Source organism: Aythya fuligula, chromosome 19 (assembly GCF_009819795.1).
Source record: "Aythya fuligula isolate bAytFul2 chromosome 19, bAytFul2.pri, whole genome shotgun sequence".
In the NCBI taxonomy this organism is placed as follows: domain Eukaryota; kingdom Metazoa; phylum Chordata; class Aves; order Anseriformes; family Anatidae; genus Aythya; species Aythya fuligula.
Genome location: NC_045577.1, coordinates 5,304,182 through 5,330,024, shown reverse-complemented (window position 1 = coordinate 5,330,024; position 25,843 = coordinate 5,304,182). Strand labels below are relative to the sequence as shown.

The 25,843-nt window shown below is 42.4% G+C and overlaps 3 protein-coding genes and 4 non-coding genes across 9 annotated transcripts; 2 read left to right on the top strand and 5 right to left on the bottom strand.

Annotated features, from left to right (window-relative positions):
- Positions 1-261: 261 nt before the first annotated feature.
- Positions 262-4,216, bottom strand: RPL7A (ribosomal protein L7a). The gene is made up of 8 exons (XM_032200515.1): positions 4,193-4,216; positions 3,826-3,988; positions 3,232-3,381; positions 2,300-2,440; positions 1,889-1,968; positions 1,431-1,561; positions 917-986; positions 262-431 (listed from the first exon to the last, which is right to left on the bottom strand). The coding sequence occupies exons 1-8, from the start codon at positions 4,214-4,216 to the stop codon at positions 327-329; spliced, it is 864 nt and encodes a 287-aa protein (XP_032056406.1). The 3' UTR covers positions 262-326.
- LOC116497092 lies at positions 1,636-1,709 on the bottom strand. Its single transcript, XR_004254071.1, has one exon. It is a non-coding gene; the product is annotated as a small nucleolar RNA SNORD36 (small nucleolar RNA).
- Positions 2,141-2,217, bottom strand: LOC116497098. The gene has a single exon (XR_004254077.1). It is a non-coding gene; the product is annotated as a small nucleolar RNA SNORD36 (small nucleolar RNA).
- On the bottom strand, positions 2,510-2,572 carry LOC116497100. Its single transcript, XR_004254079.1, has one exon. It is a non-coding gene; the product is annotated as a small nucleolar RNA SNORD24 (small nucleolar RNA).
- On the bottom strand, positions 3,449-3,523 carry LOC116497099. Its single transcript, XR_004254078.1, has one exon. It is a non-coding gene; the product is annotated as a small nucleolar RNA SNORD24 (small nucleolar RNA).
- Positions 4,217-4,477: 261 nt separating the features above from the next.
- On the top strand, positions 4,478-10,962 carry MED22 (mediator complex subunit 22). Of its 3 annotated transcripts, none has more exons than XM_032200296.1 (4): positions 4,478-4,608; positions 4,978-5,058; positions 5,402-5,610; positions 9,616-10,962. In XM_032200296.1, exons 1-4 carry the CDS (start codon positions 4,486-4,488, stop codon positions 9,806-9,808), a joined length of 606 nt encoding a protein of 201 aa, XP_032056187.1. In that variant the 5' UTR covers positions 4,478-4,485; the 3' UTR covers positions 9,809-10,962. The 3 variants fall into 3 exon arrangements, with proteins under 3 accessions (XP_032056187.1, XP_032056186.1, XP_032056188.1); XM_032200295.1 differs by having other exon boundaries at positions 9,610-10,962; XM_032200297.1 differs by lacking the exon at positions 9,616-10,962 and having other exon boundaries at positions 5,402-6,292.
- Positions 10,963-11,392: 430 nt separating this feature from the next.
- SURF6 (surfeit 6) lies at positions 11,393-14,193 on the top strand. The gene is made up of 4 exons (XM_032200216.1): positions 11,393-11,524; positions 11,945-12,157; positions 12,759-12,850; positions 13,290-14,193. Exons 1-4 carry the CDS (start codon positions 11,422-11,424, stop codon positions 13,956-13,958), a joined length of 1,077 nt encoding a protein of 358 aa, XP_032056107.1. The 5' UTR covers positions 11,393-11,421; the 3' UTR covers positions 13,959-14,193.
- Positions 14,194-25,843: the final 11,650 nt, after the last annotated feature.

Here is a 25,843-nt window from a genome sequence, read left to right as displayed (position 1 = left end):
CATACAGTAACTGAGTCCAGGCAGTATTGACAATCTAGATCTATTTCCAACTCAGATGTTTACATAATTAGGCTTAAGCCAGAAGTAGCCCAGCCCATTTAATTTTTCTGATCATCACAGCAGTGCTCTAAGCAAATAACCTGCTCCATGCCACTCTGTGCAGTGCTATTCAATCATCTGCTTGCAGGCAAATGGAGAAGTCAGGCAGTGATCACATGCAACCCACTGTCTCAAACCCTCTCTCTCATTAATAGAAACCACTGAAACTTCATCTGGGGGTTTATTCTTTTTATGTACAGAAACCATGGTAGCAGTCCAGTACATCTTCAGCCCAGCTTAGTAGCCAGCTCTTTGGCCTTTGCTTTTTCAAGCTTGGCAATGCGAGCCACTGACTTTGGCCCCAAGACGTTACCACCCCAGTGACGACGGATCTGCAAAGAAGTGAGAACAAGTTAAGATACCTCATACAATCTCATACTTCATCACTCAAATGACTTGCTCGATTCCACTCCTTCATGCACAAGGGGAAGAGCTCCCATGATTAGGAACTCTTACAAATTTAAGGCAGTGAATTATACCACAGGGGCAGCACAAAGACTTGACAGTTGAAAAATCTTTCCCCACCATCACATAATTTCTGGACTTCAGAAATGGAATCAAGTCTAGCTGAAGTTGTTGACATCTCAATACTCCTCACCCTGTGTTAATTGCATTTGCTTTTAACTTGGTGACAGTGTTCACCTTCTACCCCACCCTCAAGAATCTGGATACATCATTAAAAAAATCTAGATACAACACACCCAACAGGCTCTACACTGATCTCACTCAGAAGCAGTCATTTGCATTTCCCTGGGAAGCTGTTGGGGATTTTAACAGTTATGAACTGAAAGACAAGGCTGGTAACAGAGAATCTTACCTCATCGTATCTGTCATTGTAGTTGGTCTTGACAGCTTCAACCAGCTTTGCAAGGGCTCCCTTATCCTCCCTGTTGGTGACAGGTTAAATTCCTATGCAGCATCAATTTAATGTCTTCTCCAAGTCTTTTGTCTCAGAATTAAACAGCTTGTAATACCAACATTTTTCAGGTTAAGCATAGCATCATTTACAAAAGGTTAATTGCTCAAGCCATCAAAGCTGTAAGAACTCTCAATGCTTAGGTTGTAATTCTATTTACAGATCTCAGTTAAGAGTAAGCCATCAACTTTAGTAAACCAAAGTAATGTATAGTTTCAGCATCTGACAGACTGCTACGTACAAAATGTCCTCTACATTAGGTATTGGAGAGGTAGTTATGCAAGCTGTTTTTTCAGTTTTCCTTTTTTAAAACTAGAGAAACTGAAGTCTGGTATCTGTCTGCCCTGTAGTCCGTGCTTATGGGCAGTTTATTTTCTCTACTGCAGAGCATCAAGTCAGCACACAGAATACTTACGGGTTAACTTGGGTGAAAGCAACACAGGTACAAGTTTTCCTGTGGACCAGTCGCCCCAGTCTGGCCTTGCTCTTGATTATGCAGTATGGCACTCCCATCTTGCGGCACAGAGCCGGCAGGAAGACCACAAGCTGGAAAGAGACAGAGTGCTTTATCACTGAGGGAGAACAGCTTTTTATCCTCTCAGTTGGCCTGGGCTGTGGCAATTGCTCAGTGTTAAAAAGCTCGTTTTTGCTCTTCAGCATTGATTCAGGTGAAGAAATTCATACATCATCGCAAGGGCCAAGCCTCAGCTTAATAACATGACAACCTAAGCACTCCACTAGTGGTAAACAAGTTTTGCTGTGTTTAACACAAAATCTGTTTGTCCCAAAATGCACTCTCACCCCAAATCCAGTTCTGACCTCAGCTTAAATTACACAGTACAGGTTCTACCTTGTACTAATGGGGATGCTTACCTCAATGGGGTCCACATCATGGGCAATCACTACAAGCTGCGCCTTCTTGTTCTCTACCAGAGTTGTGACAGTGTTAACACCTGAAAAACAAGTCAGAAACGTTTGTTTTAGGACAGTCTTTTGTCAGGGCTTTCATATAACCTTCATACAACCTGCTGTTTCCATAGCACACCACTGTGAAAACTGTGAAAACTGTGAAAACTTCCACATCCTTTCAGTAACACAGAGAAGCTGTTCCTTGGACAATTTGCTAAAGCTCAGGGTTAAAAAGCTCGTCTATTTTGCTCTTCACTTTGAGTTCAGGTGAAGAAATTCACACATCATTGCCATAGCATGTCCAATTCTGTACGGCTGGAGCAGAAGTCATCCCCATTCCCACATATGCGAATAGGCAAGTTCATGTACACTTACCTGCCCGGAGAACTGGTGGCCTCTTAGTTGGAGTATCTCCCTTTCCTGCAGCTTTCTGCTCAGCACGAGCCAGCAGCCTCTGCTTCTTCTCTTGCTTAGTTTCTGGCCTGTATTTGTGTGCCAGCTTCAGAAGCTGCGTAGCTGGAAGAGAACACGCACTAGTTAGCTGTGTCACCTGAAAATTTCTGTGTTACATTCAAAGGACGCAAGTGCATCAGCGATCTTGGTGGTTGTCATCAAGTGTATTTAGATAGCAAGTTAGCATCATCTGCACAATGCGGGGCAGAGCTAGCAGAGTGCCTCCAGAGCCCATATTTACCTCTGGGCACCTCTACTGGGGCAACGAGAGCTCCTTACAGCAACTACAGTTAAAGGTGGTGCACTTTTTCCTCTCAAGCAAGCAACTTGTTTGGCAACATCTACAAGGGTACTTGTTTAGGTTTAAAGTTTCTTATATAGACACCATCACCTGAAAAAAAGACTATTCAGTCATGCACAAAAGCCCCTGAAGTACTTTTTCCTCCCTATATATTTATCCCAGTCAGCTTGCAGGATGTTAGCTTTCCCTCCAAAGCCTGAACTGAGAAAGATTTTATCAACCTCTCCAATGCAGTCAAAGAACCCTACACGTTCAATATCAAGCTAGAAGAATTGTCTCCAATGGAAACACAGTTAAAACAATTCCGGGTTTGCATCCCTAAGTAGGAGCTCTGGTATTCTCTACTCCCTTTTCAAAGCACATAGCAGCCACAAAATTTTGGTCAGCAAATTCGTAAGGCAGCTTGTTGTTCCCATTATCACAGTCATTAAAGCCTCCCTGAAGTGCTTCCAGCAATGCTGCAGCTTACCTTTAAGTCTTATTTTGGTTTCTTTCCTGACATGCAACCCACTGAAGACCTAAGTCAAGAGAATTTTGTGGGGCACACCCTTACCTGTTTGGCGGTCCAAAGCCTGAGTGAACTGGTTAATTGCAGGAGGCACCTTCAAGCGCTTGTACAGAATGGACCTCTGGCGCTGGAGTCTGATGTAGCGGGGCCATTTCACAAAGCGTGTGAGATCACGCTTAGGCTGGATATCCTGTCCTAGAAATACAGACTTCGCTCACAGCCATTCCCACACCACACAGCAGCAGCATGGAACAGGCAGGAGTGCATCAGCGATCTTGGTGGTTATGTATGTCAGCACAACCATTCAGATAACAAATGTTTTTTTACATCATCTGCACACAGTATAAAAATGGTACTACATAAACCTGACTTTGATGACTGCATCTCATGTAAATGGGTAAGATGCACCACAACAGGAAGATGTAACGCATCTTTGCAGCGCGGAAAATCTAGCAAGTTATCCACAGACACCTCAAAATATCTAGCGAAACACTACTACTAAAATACTACTACTGATGGTGGTAAAACAACTGCCTGTAAAACTCTACAGTTTTATTATAATTCTATATTATTTACATGCTTGTTTATATATTAAAAAAAAAAAAATTTGGAGTAGCCAAAAAGTCTCCCCTTACTCACCGATGCCAAAGTTCTTGGGCCTCTTCTCAAAGAGGGGATTGACGACCTTCTTGGCCTCCTGCTTCTTGACTACAGCAGGGGCCGGTGCCACCTTCTTACCCTTGGCCTTCTTTCCCTTCGGCTGCAAATAGAAAATAAACACATTCTCCTTTTTTTGCCTGAACTACTTGGTGCATTTTAACAGCTTACAGCCCACCTCGAAAATACCTATTTCCAGTCAGCCAGCCAAGCAAAAAGCCTCACTCCTCACAGGCCCAAAGCCTCTGGGAGTTTAAAAACCTTAACGAGGCTCCCCCCAGCCGGGAGCGGCCTCCTCCGGCCATAGAACCGCTGCGGCCTACCCGGGCCTCCCCGCTCCGCCGCTCGCCTCCTCGGCCCCGCCGCCCGCCATCCGCCACCACAAACCCATCCCGAGCCCCTTCCACATCCCCCCGGCGCTGCCGAGCACCCGCAGCGCCTCCTCAGCGGGCGGATGGCGGCGGATCCCGGCGGCCCCCCCCCCGCCATCCCCGCGCCGGCCGCCGCTCACCATCTTGGAGGCAGGAGGAGAGGAGGGGGGCGGGGCGCGCCGCGGGATTTCTGCGCGCTGCGAAGTCTCGCGAGAGGACGGGGGGGGGGGTGAGGGCGGGAGGAGGTGTGGGGGGGGGGCGGTTTTCTGTCATGGCGCAGCAGCGGGTGCTGCCGCAGAGCAAGGAGACCCTGCTGCAGTCCTACAACAAGCGCCTCAAGGACGATGTCAAATCCATCATGGACAACTTCACCGAGATCATCAAGACTGCTAAGGTGGGAGAGGAGAGCCCGGGGAGGCCCCTTTTCCCCCCCCGAGGGTCCCCTTTCCCCCTTTAAGTGCCCCTTTTCCCCCCTAAGAGCCCCTTTCCCCCTGAGGGAGCAGGGTCCCCTCTCAGGTGGGTGTCTCTCAGTTCCCCCTCCTGCCCCTGGAGCAGCCCTGAGGGGCTGCAGAGTGAGGGGAGCCCCTGAGGGGACGGGGTGGGCTGGCAGAGGTGGGCAGTGGGCGACCCAGAGGCAGCCCCCCAGGGGTTGCGGGTGGAGGCTGAACTGGGCTGAAACAAATTCCTTCCAGTGTGGGGGAGTTGTGTCAGGGTTTTGGTGTGTGAAGGTGGAATTGTGTGCTTTTTTTTTTTTTTTGCTTAGATTGAGGACGAAACTCAAGTCTCTCGAGCAACGCAGGGTGAGCAAGATAACTACGAGATGCACGTCAGAGCTGCAAACATTGTAAGTAGCGCTCTCATACTCAAATAATTGGGCAGCGCATCCTTCAGGAGTGGTTTGGTTCATTATTGCATTCAGAGAAGCCTTCATAGCACTCACGAGGACTGCTGCTGAAAGAGTAACTTGATATTTGGGGTGTCTATGGGGTAAAGTCTTTCCCTAGGGATAAAGCTTGGTAGCCTGGGTTGTCAGCAACAGGCTTCTGTCAGAATCCTCACTTGATGTGGAAGCTTCATCTTAATCGGGGCTTGAGCTGCCAGAGTAACTCGGGAGACCTTGTTTTAAAATTGGAATGAAGCACTGCTTTAATACACTAATGCTACACGGTTTCTCTCCCTGCTATGAGGTCCGAGCTGGTGAGTCCCTGATGAAACTTGTGTCTGACCTGAAGCAGTTCTTGATCCTCAATGATTTCCCCTCTGTGAATGAAGCTATCAACCAGCGCAACCAGCAGCTGAGGAGCTTGCAGGAGGAATGTGACAAGAAGTTGATTGCACTACGGGATGAGATCTCCATTGACCTGTACGAGCTAGAAGAAGAATATTACTCTTCCAGGTACAAATAGGGCAGTGGACTTCTCCTTAGTGACTCCACCCCTTCTGGGGGAGTTTGTCCAGACAAACAAATAGTCCTTAGCATATAAGTCTTGAGAATGTTCCCAACAAAATTTTATTCCTATTTATAATTCAGTCAGATTCTCAGCAGCTCAAAACAACTGCCACTTCCTTGCAGATATCCTACAGGGTATAAATGTCTTGATGAAGGAGATATTCACAGCATCTAGGTGCCTACTTCAGTTGGCTAGATTTGGCAGATAATTTGCATAGGATCCTTTGCAATCATTGTAAATGGAGATGAATTTTCTTGAGGGACATAGGCTTCTGTCTCAATATCCCTCTGTAGGAACTTCTATCTCTCTCTGTAGGAACTTTTATCTCCCTAGAGAGCCTAGCTTGCTGAGCTGGGTCCTAATGTTAGATGAGATTAGTACATCCCCCATCCTTGTGGTGAGTTCTTTCACAAGTGACCTGGTAACACAGTGTGCCTTTTCTCTTGTAGTCCGCTGCTCCAGTTGCCTGGAGTCCTGTTGAGGAAATGAGCAAAAAAGACATGCTCAGTTTCATTGAATTATGAAGTATTGTGATAGGATTTTTTTAGGAAAGATTTATAACTCGTTTGTTTCTGGAATTTTTAAGATTTTAAAAACACTTTTACTTAGAAAACAGATTTTAGAGAATTTAGGCACTTTATTTTTTTAATTTTTTTTGTCATGCACTCCAGCACTTGTAAATGAAAGCAGGAGAAAACAAATGAGGACCTGATTATGTTGGCTGCACTGCCCAAACTAAGTGAAATCAGTGCAATAGTGGTGTGAATTCTAAACAAAAACTTTTCTAAATCTTACACAAAATTTTCATGACCAGGTTTTCCATTTTTGTCTCTCCCCTCTTTCTAAAAATTCTGAGTGTCTATAACCCCAGATAAGTTAACTAAAACCATAATTGCTCAGTACCTTTGGAAGTTAGGCCATTGTTTATGGGTAATATAAATATTTTAACAGTAAAATGATACAACATAGTTTAGAAACTGCTACAACGCTTTAAGAAAACTCGAGGTAAAGTTTAGAGTTGGTTTTCAAACTTTACTCAGTTTTTGGGAGAGGTGGCGAGGGGTCCTAGAAACATCTCGGAAAGGAAGAGCGATGGTCACAACCCTAAGCACTACTCCTGCCCCTAATGGGTCAGGGATGTATCCACTACACAGACTGCACACAGCACAGCGTGGGCTGCACCAGGGTGACCCAGTGTGGGGTGGCAGTGCCTCATGTGTGCCAGAGGAGCTTCTCCTTCACTGTCACCAGTGTGTGTCAGTTTTCCTTCTTGGGCTAGGGGGTTCTGACCATGCTGGCGTGGTCTCTTACCTGCCTGGCACAAGGTGCCGTGTAAAGCAACCCTTTGTAACGGAGCTAACATCTAAACACAAATGGTTTTCTTTCCCGGTACACTAAATGGATCTGCCTTCACGTTCTTTCTTGTAAGAGTGGTTGTGAGGTGAGGAAGCTTGGCTAGTGTACAGAGCTATGATCCCTCCACTGAAACCTCGTATCATATAGCACTTAATCATTGCTTTTAGCACTTAACTCCCTTCTTGTGCTCTTTCCTGCCTTTTTCTGCACCAAAGAAATTGTGTGTGTAAATACAGAAACAGTGGTTTATTCAAAGACCTTTTATAATTATAATATTAAGATATTTTTAATGACATTTTATTGCCTGATGTGGGAAAGCATTTTTGTTATGTCACGTAGCCGTAGGGTGTTCTAATCATGTTGGAATGGCTGTGAATGTAAAAGCTGGCCTGCCCACCAACAGGACATTTTTCTGTGCTGACCTGGGAGCCCGGCTGGGGTTTCCCGTCTGTACTCCGTTACTTTCTCCTGGGGCTTGATCCCACAGGATGTGTAAAGAGGTGCACAGCCCTCTGAGGGCAGGACGTGGGTTCCATGCAGCTGTCCTGCCAAACTGTTCTCCAGTGCCCCGGTTACCCTGAAGTTCAGCGGTGAGTTTATTTTAGGTTGTCCCTCCAGGGAAGGCTGTAGAAAAGTGAGTTTCCTAACAGCTGTGAAAGGCCTGTTAGAGGGAGCATGTCCTGCCCAGCGATTGTCACTGCCTTTCTTTTATGCTAATAGCACTGGGAGGCAGCCCCCTGCACCACAGCCAATACCCAGCAGGATGTGCCTGGGCTGTAGGGTTGGGCTTCCTTGCGAAGCTTTTCCTGTGCACACGGGGGATTTGGGGAGGGGACCTGCAAGCAGGTCGATGAGGCTGAAGCTGAGAAGATAGCTCTGAGGGGGGCTCTGCTTTCAGTCCCTGTGTTTGAGCAGTTTCCTGGAGCTGTTCCTTCGTGCACAGACCTGGCTGTGTGCCCCAGGGAGAACAGTGAAGTCTCTTTCAAACACTAAGAAACCTTCAGCCAAAGGCCAGGATAGGACTTTGGGTGGTGCTGCTGCGGGCCGTGCAGCTGCTGCTCTTCCACTCGCCTTTCAAGGAGTGGGATGTGAGAGGTTAGGTTTTTGGAGCTGTTCGGACTGGGGCAGCAGAAGCAGCTACACACGGATGCAGCTAAAATATTCTTAGTAACTGACCTGCCAGGACAGGTGTGGTGGATGCCGTGGCTGGGTTCTCCTTGGAAACCACGGCTTGAGGTTTAAGACTGACAGAAAAGGGAATGGAGCTCTGGGTCAGTCCCAGGGGTTTTCACTGAGTGAACCCAGAGCTGCTTTGTGCTGGGGACTCAAGGGCAGGGGGAGCCTGCTCCAGCCATAGGAATCTTTCGAGGGGTTTAACAAAGGCCCTGGGTATAAAACCCGTATCCACTCCCTCCCCACTTCTACTGCAGCTGGGTGATGCTGCCAGAAAAAAGCTCAAATGTTAGGTGCTTGCAACTAGTGCTTTGTGTGCTTATTCTTCAAAGCAGTAACTCCAAGTCCAGCTTGCCTTCTGCCATCCTAAACCCAAAACTTGTGTTTGTGTTCCATTGCTCCCTCCTCTGAGATCACAGGAGCTGTCTTGAGTGTGGACTTAGACCTCAACATGTTTCATGTTTGTGCAATTTGAAGTGTCTCGTATTTCTGCACTTAAACTATTTCCCAAAGCATCTATTCAAGTCCATACATTAAAAATGTAAATAAAGCTACAACGACAAAATCACTGGACCCACTGGGTTTGTTTTACTCTGATCGCAAGCTGCTTTTTGCTCCAGCACTCACTTGGTCTTGGGTGTCTCTTGTGTGTGCAGCTCCTTCCTCTCTTTGGAATTTTTCTTGTTTTTGTTCCAGTTTCTTCCATCACTTTATTTTTTAGTTTTGCCCTTCCACGTTGTGTTTTCCTTGTAGCACAGGCAAGAATTAGCTGGTTGCTTATTCTCCCATGCTGCTGATTGATCTGACTCTGTAGCCTAGTGGTTAAATCCAGCAAGTTGCTTTGTAAGAACTGTTACCTCCGGTACTGCTGAAACCTGTAGAAGCTGACAGCACTTTATAGGTTGGGAAGCTTCAAAAGAAGATGCAGACCTTCTGTGGAGCACTTTACTGAAGGGGAAAGGAGGCAAATAGACACTAAATTTAGAGCATGGTCGAATTTTTACTCTCACGTAGGTTGTAATCAAACTCCCATGAGAAAACAGTACGGATGAGGTCTTTGCCTCACTCAAGAACTCCCAACTGTGCGGTATCAGAACCTCAGCCCAGATCTTTCTAGGGACTCATAGTGTCTGGATTAGAACTGAGCCTCTGCTTCAGTTTGTAGCAACAGCTTTGTCTCTGGAATTTCCCCAATCCTTCCCAGGCCCGTGGGATTCAACACCAGCCCCTGAGGGGTGTCTTAGGAAAGGCCAGTGCCACAAGACTTGTGATGAATTTGTGAACGCAGACCTTACATCCATGAACATTTTTTTGCCATTTTCTTAATGCTTTGCTTCTGTCTTGCTTTTCCTCCCTCCCCTCCTTTCTTATTGCACCTGCTGCCTCTCCTTACGGGGGTTGTTTGTTCTGGAAAGCTACAGTCTGTGTGACAGCAATGACCTGCCGCTGTGCGAAGCCTACTGGAGACAAGATTTTGCCACGCTGTCCCCTGAAAGCCTCTCCATGCCTCTGACAACTGCCACAGCAGAGCAGAGCGTTGCTACCTCTCAGAGCTCGACCCCATCGCACCCTCACGTGAACGGGCATGGGGCGGGCCCGACGGAGCACTCCTGAAGAGGATTCTCTGCTGCTGACCACGTTCTTCCTGGTGGCGCTGAGCTGCTGGAAGTCTTCAACCTGCTGTACTGAGCGAGCATCTCCTGCTGTCAGGAGAATGCACTGGGGCTGTGTCTGCAGGATTCTGCTTGCTGGACAGCCACAGTGCTTTCTCCGTGCCTGGGACACTGCCACGGGTGTTCCTCGCGCTTAAGAGAAGTGCTAAGTAAATTCCAAGCTGATTGTTCTAACAAATTAGAGTTAGGTTTGCTTTTCCGTGACAGTTACGTGTAGAGTTCGTTAGAAATCCAGAATTTATTTCCATGTGAATCTCACAGTAAGTACATGGTAGAGTGCTGGGAGCTGAACTTCTTAGGGCTAAGAAACTCGAGCCAAATCTGGGAGTGGTGAGTGCTTTGGGAGCTTTACGCTATTCCCATGGTTCCTGACATTCTGGCTGCTTTAAAGCTTTCTCAGGATGCCATCAGACAACTTCTGTTCTACTTAGAACAGAATCCTAAGAATCTTACAGTATTTTTACTCAGCATTCTTCACTGTCGAAATGCTTCACAAACTTGAACTTTTTGCTGGGAACCCTTTGGGAGGAGGCTCTCTGGGAGGCCTGTGTTGACAAGCAGTATTCTGCCTTTTGGAAAGAAAAGGGCAAACTGAGAATCAGACAGGTATTACATGCTGGGACTCGTTTACGGTTATAGATAGAAGCAGGAGCACACTCCTGTTAGTGTGATTCCTTGTTCCACTATTTACACAGCAGCTTTCAATCAACGTAGCATGAGCTAGCGTACAGCTAGCATTCATGTTGGTGATCGTTTCTTTAATTAATCCTTCAGCCAACTGAGGTGTGTGGAGCAGGGAGGGTGACTCAGTTACAGTTTCCTTCCAAAGAAGCAATTTTGGTGCTTTGTTGGGCAGCTGGGCACTCGTGCCCTCTGTGGTTGTGAGCTGGCTCCAAGCGTGCAGCCCAAGGGGGGGGGGGGAGCCGTGATGGCCACGGGGCTGCTGCGTTCAGAACAGCAGAGCAGAGCTTCCCCAGCATCCCGCTGTACCGTCTTGTTTCTTCAGGCACGAGTTTTGGTTTACTTCCTCTTCTCTTTCTTCCATTCCATTTCTTCTTTTTTTGTAACTAGGTGGTTTAATAAAATAACTCCTTTGTATAATTTTTTTTTAAGCGTGTGTTTTCAGCCACAACCATGAAACCATGACACCGCCGAGTGCAAGCATGCATTAGGACGAGCGTTACTGCAAGCAAACCCCTCCAGCTGCAGCCCCGGCCCTGCCAGAAGCACCCCAAACCGTGCGAGCTCATGGAGGGGCAGCTTTCTGCGGGCGCCCCGCTTTGTGTCTGCCGAAACACGGCCCCAAAACGCCCCCAGCGGTGCCCCCCCGTGTCCCAACCCCCCAAGCTCCGTGTGGGGCGCTCCAGCCCTGAGCCTGAAGGGATCTGAGGGGTGGGGGGGGTGGGCGCTGCGGGTAGGCCCCGAGGGCCGCCACAACCCGGAAGTGCCACCACCGTTGCCATGGCAACAGCTTGCGGCCGGCACTTCCTGTTGTGCGTGGCGGCGTCACTTCCGGCGGGGCGGCAGAGGAAGGGGCAGGCTGCGGGAGGCAGCATGGCCAGCCTGGCCGCGCAGGACTGCTACCTGCAGGGGCTGGCCAGGAGGGCTGGGGTGCGCCACAGCCCCGAGCGCCCCCAGCCGCGGAAGAGGAAGCCGGGTGAGGGAAGGGGGGGTTTGGGAGGGACGTGGAGGCGCCTCGGGGCCGGTTGAGGGGAGCAGGGGCCGGGGGAGCTGGCTTGGGGCTGGTCCCTGGGCAGGGCCGCTGTGGTGGACCGAGTTGTGAGCTCGGGCGGTGCGCGCTGCTCTGCGAGTCGTTGGTCTGCGTTCAGCCTTACACGTGGTGACTGGGTGTGGGAACACGGGGTCACGCCTAAAGTGGTCAACAAGGGTAGCTCTGTGTAAATAAATCCTAAAATACGCCGTTTTTCATGATTGAGATACACCACTACAATGCTGCACGCTGGGAGTGCAACTACAACCTTTCTTAATCATAGAATCATTAAGGCTGGAAAAGACCTTCAAGATCGTCTGCTCTAACTATTGATCTTTTCTTTCTTTTTTTTTCTTTGCCGTCTAGTATCTAAGCCAGGTCAGGCAGGGAATGGTAGCAGACCGCCCCAAAAAAAGAGAAGGAGGTCCAAGAAGCAAGATGAGAGAACAAATGCGCCTCCAGCTAAACAGGCAGCCTCTAATGCCAATAAGCTTGCTCCAGAACAGAAAGCAGCCCCTCAAGCCAACAAATCAGCTCCGCCGGGTGTTACACAGAACAAAAATAAGAGTTCAGATACAGGTAAGAATAGCAGAGCTGTCTGTGGTCAGGTTAAAGATACCTGAGCCGAGGTGGCTGCGTTTCAGTTGTTTCATATGTGTATAGTTTGGAAAGCACGTAAGAAATCCAGCTGTATTGAAAGCTTTTTAGCTTAATCTGTGAATATAAACTTGTAATGTGGCCACTGGGTGGCTCTCTAGAATTACGAGCACTTCCTAGGAATTGCAGGGGTTTTATATATTTGATAGCTTTTGGGCATTATCACATGGATACAGTCTGTATCTTCCTATGCCTGCTTTCCATTAGGAACCTGAAACAGATGAATGGAGAGATGCAATTGGCATCTTTGTTTCCATTAACTCGGTATTTTTATCCCTTCTTGTTTGGGAACTACAGGGCCTGACAAGCTACTCAGGCTGGTCAGTGTTGAGTGATGATGTGGATAGAAAAAGGGGAATTTTAAAGAAACCAATAAGGTGGACACTCCTGTTTTCATTGGATTCTATGAATGGAAGAAAAAATTCAGAGAGCTCTCATAGCTTTTTCCCATAGCCATAGAAAATTGCTTTGTTTAGCTTCTGCCGTATTTCAAGTATTTTTATCTTCTGTCTCTTGTTTTCAGGTGGCAAAAGTGAACTCAATTCCACTTCTTTTTCTGCAATAAATCTCTTGCGTCAGAGGCTACATGAGAAGATTAAAGAAGCTTCAGGACGAGTATGAGAACTCTGTTTAATGTGTACCCTTATGTGTGTGGGCAGTATGAATTCTCCCTGGGCTACCATGGCACATGGGGATGAGGTTTAGGCTTTGAGATAATTCCATTCCTTAAGGAAGTGCCTGTAGGTAGTGCCGGGAGTCCTGCTTATATTCTAGGGTCCAGAAAAACACATGAAAAGGTAGCACTTAGCTGGGAGCAGCACATACCTGTGGTGGTATTTGAGAAAGAAAAGGCACAGTTTGCAAGGAACGTAGCTACAGGATGCTCAGAGGGAACAAAAGCTTTGAAATGCATTTACTATGTTTATTATCTCTAAAAGCTGAGCCCATGGCTTCTTACATACTGCTTTTCTAACAAGAGATTTGAAATACATCCCTCTTTTAGCTTTGTATTATTCCTGTAAGGCTCCTGATTCATGTCCATCCTTCTTCTTAGGATGATGACAAAGAACTATCCCCTTCAGTTCTGGAGAAGAGGCGGCGAAGAAAGTATGAGAAGGAGAGAAAGAAGCGCCGAAGAAAGGAGTTGAAGATGAAGGCAAAAATGGAGAAGAAGGAAACTGAGGATGTACCTGTAGAGCCACAGAGCAAAAAGGAAGAGAGTACAGCTGAGATTGTCTTCAACAGGGTTGAAGTCCATGAAGAGAATGATTTGAATAAGGTCCAGAAGAAGAAAGAGAAGAGGAAAGGAGTGAAAGGTAAAATCACTCCCCTGACGGGCAGAAACTACAAGCAGCTGCTGAGCAGGCTGGAGGCCAGGAAGAATAAGTTGGAGGAGCTCAAGGATAAGGACCAGAAGAAAGCTCAGGAGCTAGAGAACAAGATAAAATGGACAAACCTTCTCTATAAGGCGGAAGGTGTCAAGATTCGTGACGACGAGGAGCGTCTGAAGGAAGCTCTGAAGCGTAAGGAGAAGCGTAAAGAACAACGCCAAAAGCAGTGGGAGAAGCGGACAGAAAAAGTGGTAGAAAGGATGCAGCAGAGGCAGGAAAAGCGTCGCAAGAACATTCAGAAGAAGAAGAAAGAGAAGATAGAGCACAAAAAAGCCAAGGCCCGGAAGAAGGGCCGTGTTCTGCCAGAGGACTTGAAAAAAGCCGGCCTGTAGTGGGCGAGAGGCAGCTAGCGCTTGCAGCCTGGCCACGGGAGTTGTGGCGAAGGGCTGCTTGTGGGGTTTTCTTAATGAACTTTTACAAAATGGTTTCGGTGCATCTGCCTGACACTGGTTGGGCTGCGGGTGCCCACATCAGACCTGGGGGCTGGAGGAGGCGGTGTCTGAGGAACCCGCCTGTGTGCCCGTCAGGGCTGTGGCCACCCAAGTCAAATAAAAACAAACAAACGAACTTGTGTGTGTGCGTTAATTAGCTGTCCTGTCCTGCAGAGACACTTTCAGATTGGGTTCCATTTCATCATTTTCCTAAAGACACACGTCACTGCCTCCCTTCCCTCTCAGGAGAGGCGCCCTGTGAGGGGCTGCGGCCTGCTCCTGGCTGGGCTGGCGGCCATGTCGCAGTGCTGCCATGGCAACGGGGCCTGACGCTCCGCTCCTTCCCTTCTGCGGCCGGGGAAGGAGCAAGGAGCCCTCGGGCTGCTCCATGAGCAGGGGCTGAAACTGTGGGACCAGCGTGTAGATCCGCTGCTGGGAGCATTGAGGCCCCGAGGGTCGCTCTCCTCCCCGTAAATCCAAGCACTGGCCCCATGCAGCCGGTGGGGGCTGCGTGTGTCGTTCCCCATGGTGATGTCTACACGCAGATCTTTGAAGATGAGGTAAAGAACAGCAAAAGGAAGAGGCAGGGAAAAGCTGAGTTAGTTGTGCTGCTCAGTTTGTTGGCTTCTAAAGTGATGGTGGGGAAGCAGAGGTGAATGTCAGCCGTGCTGGTTTTGTTTGTTTTAGCAGAAAATAGTTATCTTCAGCGTGTCCTTCCTGGTGCATCTGAGTGTTTGTGTGTCTTCACTGGATACCAGGACATATTAAATGCAGAATCATAACACAACATTATAAGACAAGGCCTAGTAAGCCAGATGGGTTTTCTGTCTCTGTCATTGACTTTCCTATTAACCATTCCCCAGCCACACAATTCAGTTTGCTCCAATTTTCCCCTGAGAGGGGACAGTTATTTTCTTTTTTCTCATTTTGAAAATAGTATTGGATGAAAATCTTCGTGCATGTGCTAAATAGAATTTATTATTTTATCATTCTCTTCTGCCACCTTTACCCCACTGTTTTTATCAATAATTTTCTTATTCTCTGTTTGGTAGCTTTGGAAAGAATTCTAACTTTTGATTATGGTTTTTTGAAGGTTCAATTAGTACGCTCTTTGGATGAAGCAAGGAGGAAGTCTAGGGCTTCTATAAAGAGCAGAAGGGTCTCTCTGGTTAGGGATTCAGAAACTTCGTCTGAGGCAGAGCTGTTACCGTGTAACCAGCAGAAGGGGGCTGGAGGAGTGCCCTACGAAGACTTCCCAGAACAGCCACCACCATGCAGGTATAGAACAGAAGCAGAAATACCCGATCGTGTGTTCATGATTGTGAGCATGAAGTTTTAAGATTCGCCCTGGGAACTAGATGCTTCCTAATTCTTGGTCGTAGCACTAACTGCTTGTAGTATCTTGTCTCCTTTCTGCCAGTTGTACAATGTATTTTCTGAGTTGGTGCCTGTTAAAATTTAAATTAGCACGCTAATATTTCTATTGGCCTATATATTGTATGGCTTTTCTTCTTAAAAGCCATTTTATTATTATTTTATTATTGTATTATTTTAAGCTGTATATCTGATACAGCCAATTATATGTTATTGAACTATATTTTTAAGATTATGTAATAATATTCTTACTGTTAAGTAGATTGTTTTCCTGTATGTTTGAATAGTTTTCCTAAATTTAGTTGGCCTGAATCTCGTTTTAATGGAATTCCTACTGCCATTTAATAATGCTCTGCTCTGAGCTGCATTTACAAGCAAAAAAATAAATTAGTGCCTCCATCCTTTTCACCCTAACTGTTCTGCTGAATAATGACACCTTTATTCCCACTTCTGTCAAGAAGCGCAGTGCCCTAACTGATAGGAAGATCAGTGGACAGATAAAGTCTGTTTCTACATTTCTTGCTGTTCCTTACATAGATTTGATACCTGTTAGAGATAACATATATGTCTCTGTAGTTTACATGTATTAAATCTATCGTTTATTGCTTTTATGCCAATGTGTGAGATCTGCTATTGTGATGAACTGAGGCCTAATGATTACTTGGTCTAAATCATTCGAGAAGCAGCAACATTAATTCTTCGCACCGTGTTCTTTGAAGTTTGAATGGAGCATTTAGAAATGTTAGATTAAGATAATTGAATAGAATATTATACGAATTGCAAATCTGTACACTTACTTAGTACATCTCCAAGTTTTATTCTCTGTTTCAGGGAAGCTACGACACTTCAAAAGGCTTGGAAAAGTGAAGATATAACTGCAGCTGAGGAAGTCAGAGCCCTACCTGATTTTGTTGGTAAAATTTATTTTCCTTAATGTCGGATATTTAATTTGCATTTTTAGGAGCCACTATACATATAGTGGTTTGAGCTGAATAAGGTAAAAAACCAAGCTCAGAAATGACCTGACATCTTTTCAATTATTTGTATGTAATTTTGAAGACAAAGAGTCTACTCACAGAAGAAAAAAAATAAGTGAAATTATCAATCAATCACAATTATTGTTTAGAAGGTAAATTGTAGTTATGATATAAGCAGATTTATTTCTTGGAAATTGCAGTTTTCTGCATTATACCTGAACTTAGTTCATAGCTTCCATGCTTTTATCTTTCTGAAACCCACAAATCAATAAAGTCAAAGGAAACTTAGGAATATGCCATATTACTTTTAACCTAGATTTGCATAGATTTCCCTTCCTATGAAGAGCTTTCAAACATGGTAATTGCTGCACAAACTGTAGAGGTCAAAGTGTTGATTTAGTGATTTATTGTGTATGCATTGTGTTTTTTGCAGCAACAGCTTTCAACTTCATCTTCATAATTTCTTTCTTGACAGTTCCCGAGGAAACTGTCAGGAGCAATATCTTGGAACTCCTGTCAGAACGCAGGCAAGGCCGTCATGAAGAAGCAGTAACCTTAATGTATCATGAGCTTGCTTGCATTGCCAGGGTAAGACAAGATTTTGCAATCTAGACTGTCTAGAATACTATACTAAAGTCCAGGGTTAACGTTCAAAGGATAAGACTGACTTCCATCCTTTTTTAGGAAATAGAACCCTTGATTTTGGAGCCCGGAAAATTGTTTTTGACAAAACTGATGGAATCTGATAGAAAAATTGAAATTCTGTTTACAAAGACTGATGCTACTGTGGAAGGCTTCCCAATTGAAGTAAGGCAGCTCTTGCCATTATCTTATCTCCAGTTATTTGTACGTGTTGTCTGCTGTCTACTTGGTCAGTGTGATATACCTCCCGTTGTCTTGCTGTAGTTTTAAGATAAGAAAGCATTTTTTTTTTTCATATTTAGTTTTTCAGTGAGATTGAGAGTAAATCCTTCTTGCAGGGTTTGGAAGAACTGTGGACTATCATTCAGCAGGAATCCTTGGCCAGAAAGAAGTGCGTAAGGGAATTGGATGAAACCCTAAAAAAGGTTGAATGGAGTCGAACTGACAAAGTGAGGTGTAGTTTTAATAGCTGTTAAGTAAGCATAAGATTATTTGTTTATAATACTGGACACAGAGCAAAGAGTAGCTTATTTCCACAGGAGTCAAGGATGCCCGCCAGGTTCTGATGTATAGGCGATTACTGCCTTTTTAACAACATGTCATTCTCTCAATATTCAGGAAAAGATAATTCTTTTCCAGTTACAAAGTGTTTTCTTCTACAAATACCTGCAGTAATGTTGCAAGGAATGTCTGAGTTGCTTTTGTGCTTTTGCAGGGTTATTTAGGTTGAACTGTGGTCAGGCTTAATGTTATTTTGCTAGGATTCTATTCTAAAGGTGAGCAATAAAAGTAACTGAACATTACAGTGCATCTGGATACATTAATGGCTAGTCCATAAGAAAGTCCTTACTGCTTTGTCCTTGTAGGCAAACAAAACTTGTCTGCTCTACCTGTGTCAGTTTGTCCTCTCCTGTGATGTAGATAGGTCGAATAGGTCCAACAGTAGCTTTTGTGTTTGAGTAGTTGTGAAAAATACCGGAGATGATCGGGTTTCATAAATTTATTGTCTGCTTAAAACAAGCATTGGTGAATTCACTACAGATGTCAGAAGGGAAGTTGTTTTATTTGTTTCAAATTCAGTTTGCAGCCTATCTGCAGAGCTCTCAAGAATAAGAGATAATAGAGAGAAATCAGTCAAGTAATAATAATAATTAAAAAAAAAAAAACAACGTATTTTTAAAAAAATATTCTTATGAATCAGTATCTAATAAATTAAAATCAATATGTTAATATTCACTTCTCAAAATATCAGCCAATTGAAGGTATTTTCAGGAAAAAAAAATTCACTGGTATAATTGAAATGTCAGTACCCTAAGGTAAACAATTACAAACTGTGTGTGTGTGTGTTCTTTATTTTTTTATTGTGCAGATAACAGATGTCCTAAGGAAGTACACTGTGATGCTGGAGGAAATTTCCTTCTTCTTACCAGCTGATATTTATAGGTTCATAAACAATGAGGCTATGGTAAGTCTTTTTATACTGAGAGTCAGTTTTACCTGTAAGAAGACAGCAAGCTGAAATATACCTGAGAGTTCTTTTATTTCCTCATTTTCAAACTGAAATTCATCATTTCTACCAATCAATTACTGCCTTATAGGAGAGTGTTTCTATTTTGCACAGTATTTTGTCATTTGTATTTTTTTCCTTAGTCTGACATAGAGCTAGCAATTTTTTTCCTGTCACATGCCGCTGTTATATATATATTTTAATACACAGCTGATTAACAGAGCACTGTTGGCTAACCAGAGGGCAATTTCCAAGCTATTCTTTAATCTAATGAAATCAGAGATGAAAAGGGAATTATCACTTCGATTAAAATGGAAAGACAGAGTCCAGAACTGGAAGCTCACACAAAAGAACTATATAGTTCAGAGTTTCAGGTACGAAATTTTACAACAGATCATATTTTGTAGTATGAACAGCACAAAATGGCTAGTGTTCATTTGTGATTTGTGTTTTCTATAAAAAGTAGTATGTTGCTATTTTTCTCTTATAAAAAACAAATAAAAATAATTTAGCTTTTTTCTTTTTTAATTTTTCCAAACAGATAATTTACTTAACTGTGTTCTTCTTCCACCGTACAGAGAATTTATGGTAAATGAAGAAATACAGAATCCCCCAGCGGTGAAAACAGAAATGGAAACTATGATAAATGGACAGATTTTACTTAATGATAAGAGACTGGAAATTCTGCAGCACCTTGTGTACGACAGAAGAGAGTACAGTAACAAAGAAAAGTAGAGTTCTTGGTAGAGTTAATAAAGGAGCTCCATCCACTACAGAATTAACTTTTCTCCATTTCAGTGCACAATTGTACAACACTGCAGTAAGGCAGGGTTTAAACGTCTTCTGTAAAGCTCTTTTTAATGGAAAAAAAATGTGTGTTTTGTTTCCAAAGCTAGAGGACTATCAAAGGCTTGAAATGCAGAAACACAAGTAAACCTTACTGACACTTGAAACATAGTAGAAAGTGGCAAAGAAGAATGGGTGGATACATAAAAATTGGTGGTATTGTCACAGCATTTCTCAATGAGAGTTTAACTTGGATAATTATGAAGAAAGGAGCATTGAAAGAAAGCTCATACTGCTACTTTTCAATTCTACCTATTCTGACAAAAATATTACAATATTGCATTACGGTATTACAATTTTCAAACATTTTTTCTGTTATAATGTATGTAGCAACTAGGTACATCCAGTTCATTGTCAGTAAACAGTGGTCTTGGAAAACAGCAGCCATTTTGTTTTATTTTCATTGCTGATTTGGCTGCAAATGAGATAAAGCAGAGTAGTCTGGTTCATAGTTTTAACATAGTTTTGACTGATTCATAGTTTTAACTGACTGGATTATATTTGGAAGTATCTGATTCTTGTTTCCTATTTCAATAGTGATTTGTTGCCTCCAGCATGTACGCAAGATGAAGTTAATGAATGGTACAAATCTTTGGAGAATTTAAACCAAAGTATGGGTAAGTTGGGAAATCACATGTCACAAAAATGTCTGGATTTCAAGCAGTTCCTTCTTTCTTTTTTCCTAACAGGAATGAGTCAGACTGGTGGTTTGAACATATCTTTGGAATATTCTTTGTTCCCTGTTTTCCCATGTACCTAAATTGCTTTGAGCTAGCAATATGGCTCCAGTAAGATTTCTGTTGCATTGCCTCCCTTCTGCCGCCACAAGCATGTTTGCTTAGCAAGGTTTTGCAGGAAATGACTTGGTTAGAATCAATCTGTGGAAAAAAATGAGGTTATTTTAGTCCAGATCAGTACTCAGTCATAGAAAAATACTTCTTATCTCTTGTAGAATAAAAGGTGAGGTATATGAGATTATTCCTTTGTCTTGTAGTATGCCTTCCCTCTGTGTCTACCTTCTGCTTCACCAGAGCATGTGCCCTCTTAATGTTTGTAGCCTGTATTGTAGCGAAGATGTTGGTAGTGGCTATAAATAACTCACTGCTTTTAAGCATAATGATAAAAAGATTTGTGTAAAAATGTCTCATTTTACTGACTGATAATATCAAACAGGTCTGAAGACACTACAGGGGCACACTGGCTGTGCTAAGGCTCAGCACAGGTCCTCCTTCATGTTTCCATTTCACACTGCATTGAGAAATAATGACATTTTTTACAGTGGTTTCTTTTCCATATCTTTCAGATGCCCACAATAGGCAGTGTATGATGAAAATTCGTACCCAGCATGAGACAGTCCAGCAAAAATGTTTGGCAGAAGTGCAGTTATACAAGGTCAGTATCATAGCTGTGTGAATTCTTGGAAAGATTCTTGGTAATAGTATACAATGCGTTGTTGCAATACTATGGGCTTGGGGATCCAGCAAATGTTAAGTTAAATTAGTTCTACCCTCTAGAAAACCTACTGTCCATTTTGTTTCACAGTACCTTGTGGTATTTGTACTGGAAATGTGTAAAAGCAATAACAACTGCCAGTAATGAAAGAAGTGCTGTCCTTCATTTAGAGGACTCAGGGTCAGAACCCTAACCCTTTTCCTGAATCTGTCTTATCTTGGAAGAAATTTCTCATCTCTGCTCAGTTTATCTTTGTTCAAATAAAATTGTACCGCTTACTACCAGAATATGATATGAGGGTTGAATCCTTTCTGTGAAATGTTGTGAGAAACCTGGTTAATGAAACTACATGAAGTACAAACAATTTTAGTACGCATTCATTTTCTAAAGCTGATGTACTGTTAATAAAGTACAATATGGGACCATCAACCTGCTAACATAAGATGAATGTAGCAGCTCCTCAGGTTACACATGAATAGTATAGGTTCAACTTAAAGTAACATTATTGGATGCTATTTCTGGAGCTATCTATTCACAAGAACTTAAGAAATACTAAGTTTAACCATACTCTCTAAAAGCCACACAGTATTTTATGTTAGATTATGCATGTCAATAGCTTAACCTTCTTTTCATTCAGAATAAACTGTTGAATCTGAATGTTTGCACGCAAAAGGAGGCTGAAGAAACTGTGAATTCTGACTTCCTTCAGTGGACTGAGAAACTACGAAGTCAGTTTGAAGAAGAACTGAAGAATATGGATGTATGTTTATTACATCTACTTTTATTGTTCTTTGGGAATATTCTGTTCTTCATGCGCTACTGCCTGAAATGCTATGTGCATCTTAGGCTATTGATGTCATACTAGACAGAGGTCTGTAGTGTGATTTAATACCTATCCCATATGTAAAACAAGTTTTACATGGTTCAGGAAGGAGAGTCCGTAAGTGCAACTTCCAGCAAACGGTTTAATAGTATCCAGTTCACTTAAATCTGATTTATTTATTTATTATTTTTTTTTAAGAGAGACTTTGAGGAGCTGGCTAAACAGAATGAGCAGAACTGTAGAGACCTGTACAGATATTTTCAAGAGGCCAGTAGTCTCTGGGATGTCCATCAACTCGAACTGTCCAAGCAGGAAGGTGAACTTCAGAAGAAACTAGATGAATGCAGACACAAACAGAATAAATTAATACAGGTATAAACATAAAATAAAAATGTAGTATGACTTAAGGAAAGGATTTCTTAATGCAGAGAAGCCTTTGGAATTCAAAATACCTGGTATAAAAGCATAAGCATTAACATTTATGCTGGATTTTCTACATGTTAGTTTAATTCTGTCCAGTACATTTTTGGATACATGCTTGAAATTAATTATTTGAATCCTAAATAGTTATGAAGCTTTTTAATAATTACTAAATCTTTTTTACTGTGTTCTTTTTATGTGGTCTTAGATGATGGAAAATAATCTGGATATAATTCTGCATAAAATGAGAACAGCGAGCTCTGAAAAAAAGCTGAAGAAATCTTTGGAGAATGCCCTTTCTTCTTTGGATGACATTAGAGCTAGGTATGAATTTTGTAGTGCAAACTTAGTAAGTAAAGTGCATTCTAATTTGGTTGTATTTAGGTCATATTCATGCACTAATGTGAAGGAAAACACTTCTCCTTACTTCCTGTAAGGATGTAAAATAAAATAATTTCCATATTGAACAAGGTTAAGGCAAACAATACCTACACTTCAGAAGCAGGAGTAAGGAAAACCCAACAAATACTGATACTGTTTTAAAAATATGCTGGATCAGTTCTGTTATGTAGTTATTCGTGCCAATACAATCGTTATTCATTCAGAAGATAGAAGCCTTAGTTCAGATTCTTGAATCGTGGGGATCACAAAGTTGATCTGTGCCATCAGCTGTGCTTTGGGCTCACAGATTTGATCTATTTCAGAAGGGTAAGGAATAGAAGTTACTAATAACTCTCAGATAGCCAAAGTCTTTTGGCAATCTTTGTTATGTTTCTTGAATGGTTTCCCATCCAAAATGAAAGTTCTGAAAGACTTTATTGTAAATATTTCTTAATTTTTGCTCAGTTATGTATTTATAATGAACTAATCTTTACCAACAAGCCAGGTTGTGGTTGTGTTCAGGCTGAACAAATACAGTAGAATAGTTGATTCTGCCTGAAGGATTGATCATATGAATTAAAAAGTTAAACTTGGATTTAAAGACATAGTAGTCATATTTCATTTTATTTCTATACATGCTAGAGACTATTAAACAATGACTTTAAATTTGACAGGTATGAGACATTCAACAAAGTTCTGGTGGATAAAGTAACACCATACCCAGAAGCTATTTTGCAGGAATTGATTTCTTACAGTGTATCTATCAGCAAATATTTTAATGTAAAAGAAATCTTCAAACAGGTAAAAAGAAGACAAACTCCTTTTGTTTTAAAATCTTCCAGGTGTATTAATTTTTCACTTTGGGGAAATTTTACATCAGCTTTAAAACTTGTATTACATAAACTGAAACATTGCTTTGGCCATAGGACCAAACTGCTTTTATATCAATGAAATATATATTTTGAGAAGGAATCTGAATTCCTTACAAGCAAGCAAATCCTTATTTTTATTTTTTATTGCTCTTGTTGCTTTTAGAACTTGGAAGGAAAAATAGACTCCGCATTTCAAGGTCAAGGTAATTCCTCGATGATACAAATAACTCTTTTTTTTGCTTGTTTTTAATCTGTGCTTCTTTGTATTATGACTAGTAAAACTTTGCTTTAACTGGAAATAATTAGTTGAGGTTCTGGAAGCTGAAAGTCTGGTGGAGCAACAAGCTGAGAGTGTTGTGCAAGAAAATGAAGAAAATCAGAAGATGGATAGCTCTCAACAACAAAATGAAGAAACAAACATAGCTGAGAATGAGGAGATCTTTGTGTGGGAAACTGAAGAAACAGAGAAACAAGAAGATGGGGAGAGAATTTTTCAAGAGAGTGATGAAACTGATGATATAGAACAGGCGGTAAGCTTTTCACAGGTATGGGAACAAGAACTTTTGAAAGCGATGGAAGTTTTGCACAACATCATGGCAAGTAGGAAGTTGTCTACTTGCTGAGGGGAAAAAAATAGAGTAGGTTTTGTTTGTACACAGAGCACATATTAGTCTTTATTGTATTCATTTATTTCTGGACCATCAGGATTTTAGATCCTACTAATGGGTCTATAAAACAGTTCACAAACATTCCTTATACACCACTTTTATCCCTTAAAATAAATAAACAAACCACACCTTCAGCAGCTTTAGTATATGTGTCTATCTTTGTATCTAAGTATTAGCTCTTCAGGTCTCTAGTTACATGAATACAAGTTATTACCATAACAGAAACCTTTCAAAATACTGATGATTCTGCCTATTGAGACTTGCAAAAATATTCTCTGTATGAGTTTGTCCAAATTCGGAAACAGCATTGTTTCCAGTGTCTTTAGGAATCTTACGTTAGCTTGAACACTGTCATTATGCACTTACTTTAAAATAGTTGTTTTAGAGGTAGCAGTTGATGATTCCCAGTTGTTTCTTAGGATGTGTTCAAGAGCAGCGAGGTGAAAATCTCTGAAATTGCTACTGAGACTTTTTCCACTTCGAGTGGAAACATTTACACAGTTCTTGGAGCTGAAGAGGCAGAAAAGACTGACATCCCAGAGAGTTATTTTACGAAGTATGAGGAAAAAGAATCACTTCCTGTGTACCTGGAACATGTACTTATCAAAGAAAACGTATTTGTAGAGCTGAAGAAACGGTTAGTATAAAACTTGTGTATGTTCTTTCTTTCCCTTTAGGTAGTAAAAAAATGTCAGTGTTTGGAAGAAATGTTAGACTAAACATGCAAAAAATATTTAAATATTTTGATGCATTTCTTTTATTAATTGATTAAAAATAAAAGACACTTTTGACAATGCTCTTTATACATTGCTCTTAGATGTACTGTACAAGCCTCTTACAGGGCATTCCTATTGTACAGAAATGTATTCATTAATGTAGAATAGGAACAGAACTTCAAAAAACATTACAAGATTTCTGACTCAGTCATATTAATATTATTTATAGTTTCTGTTGACAAAATGAGTAGTGCCAGTATTGTGCAAATAGTCATGAAACCGTATCTTCCTGTAGCTGGAAGTTAAATTCTTAGAGTCAATATATTTAATGCATTTTTGTTTATTACTCACTGTTCTTCCCTGTAATATAATTATTTAATCATAGGATTCGCCTCTGCTTTTTTGAACACTTGGAGAAATGGTTTGCAGAGTCCTTATCCAGTTCCTGGGCTACTGTAGCTGCCAAGGAGGAGGAGCTGAATTCAGAACTTCAGCAGCATCTTCTCTTGTATCAGCAAAGGCAGGAGAATATAGAGACAAATATCTACAATGTTAGAGCTGGTACCTACTTTTTTACTCTGAGCACTACCTGCCTTCATTCAGAGATGATCATAAGTGGACCAAAATCCGTTTCAGTGTTAGGTGTCTCTGTAGTAGATGACTATAGGAAACAACTGAGTCTGTACTAATTCTCAGTACAATGTTACTCATATTTTTTTAAAAAGATGTTTCTTATCAATAGCTCATGCCTATTTGTGCTATGTTATGGGAATATTCAGCAATACCTTCAGCAGTTACCCTAATCAATGAATTGATTGTAGCTGTAGAACATTGTTTACATTGTCAATGCTTGTGACTGCTCATTCGTTTCATTTAGCAAGTGTTTGCACTGTACAAAAAAAAAAAGTGTTATAGAAAACAAATGAAATGCTGAGGTTGGGCTTCTGAATACAGGAGAGGAAAGAATTACCTGTGTGAAATATTGCTGAGCAGGCACAGATTGGCCACTGAGAAATCTGTCTTGTATGAGGATCTGGAGGGAGACTTAATTTAAGGCAGGTTTGTTGGTCTTTAGCATATTAACTATGAAAAATCCTGGCCTTTTTTT

What these genes read in the sequence shown, in the direction of transcription:
- RPL7A (XM_032200515.1), bottom strand. Translation starts at nt 4,216, where the DNA reads ATGGCGGGCGGCGGGGCCGAGGAG. An exon ending in GCCCAAGAACTTTGGCATCG is followed by an intron (nt 3,382 to 3,825) that starts GTGAGTAAGGGG and finishes CTGTATTTCTAG; the next exon opens with GACAGGATATCCAGCCTAAG. An exon ending in GGCTTTGGACCGCCAAACAG is followed by an intron (nt 2,441 to 3,231) that starts GTAAGGGTGTGC and finishes GTTCTCTTCCAG; the next exon opens with CTACGCAGCTTCTGAAGCTG.
- MED22 (XM_032200295.1), top strand. Translation starts at nt 4,486, where the DNA reads ATGGCGCAGCAGCGGGTGCTGCCGCAGAGCAAGGAGACCCTGCTGCAG. An exon ending in AGATCATCAAGACTGCTAAG is followed by an intron (nt 4,609 to 4,977) that starts GTGGGAGAGGAG and finishes TTTTTTGCTTAG; the next exon opens with ATTGAGGACGAAACTCAAGT. An exon ending in GAAGAATATTACTCTTCCAG is followed by an intron (nt 5,611 to 9,609) that starts GTACAAATAGGG and finishes TGTTCTGGAAAG; the next exon opens with CTACAGTCTGTGTGACAGCA.
- SURF6 (XM_032200216.1), top strand. Translation starts at nt 11,422, where the DNA reads ATGGCCAGCCTGGCCGCGCAGGACTGCTACCTGCAGGGGCTGGCCAGG. An exon ending in AAATAAGAGTTCAGATACAG is followed by an intron (nt 12,158 to 12,758) that starts GTAAGAATAGCA and finishes TCTTGTTTTCAG; the next exon opens with GTGGCAAAAGTGAACTCAAT. An exon ending in TTAAAGAAGCTTCAGGACGA is followed by an intron (nt 12,851 to 13,289) that starts GTATGAGAACTC and finishes CCTTCTTCTTAG; the next exon opens with GATGATGACAAAGAACTATC.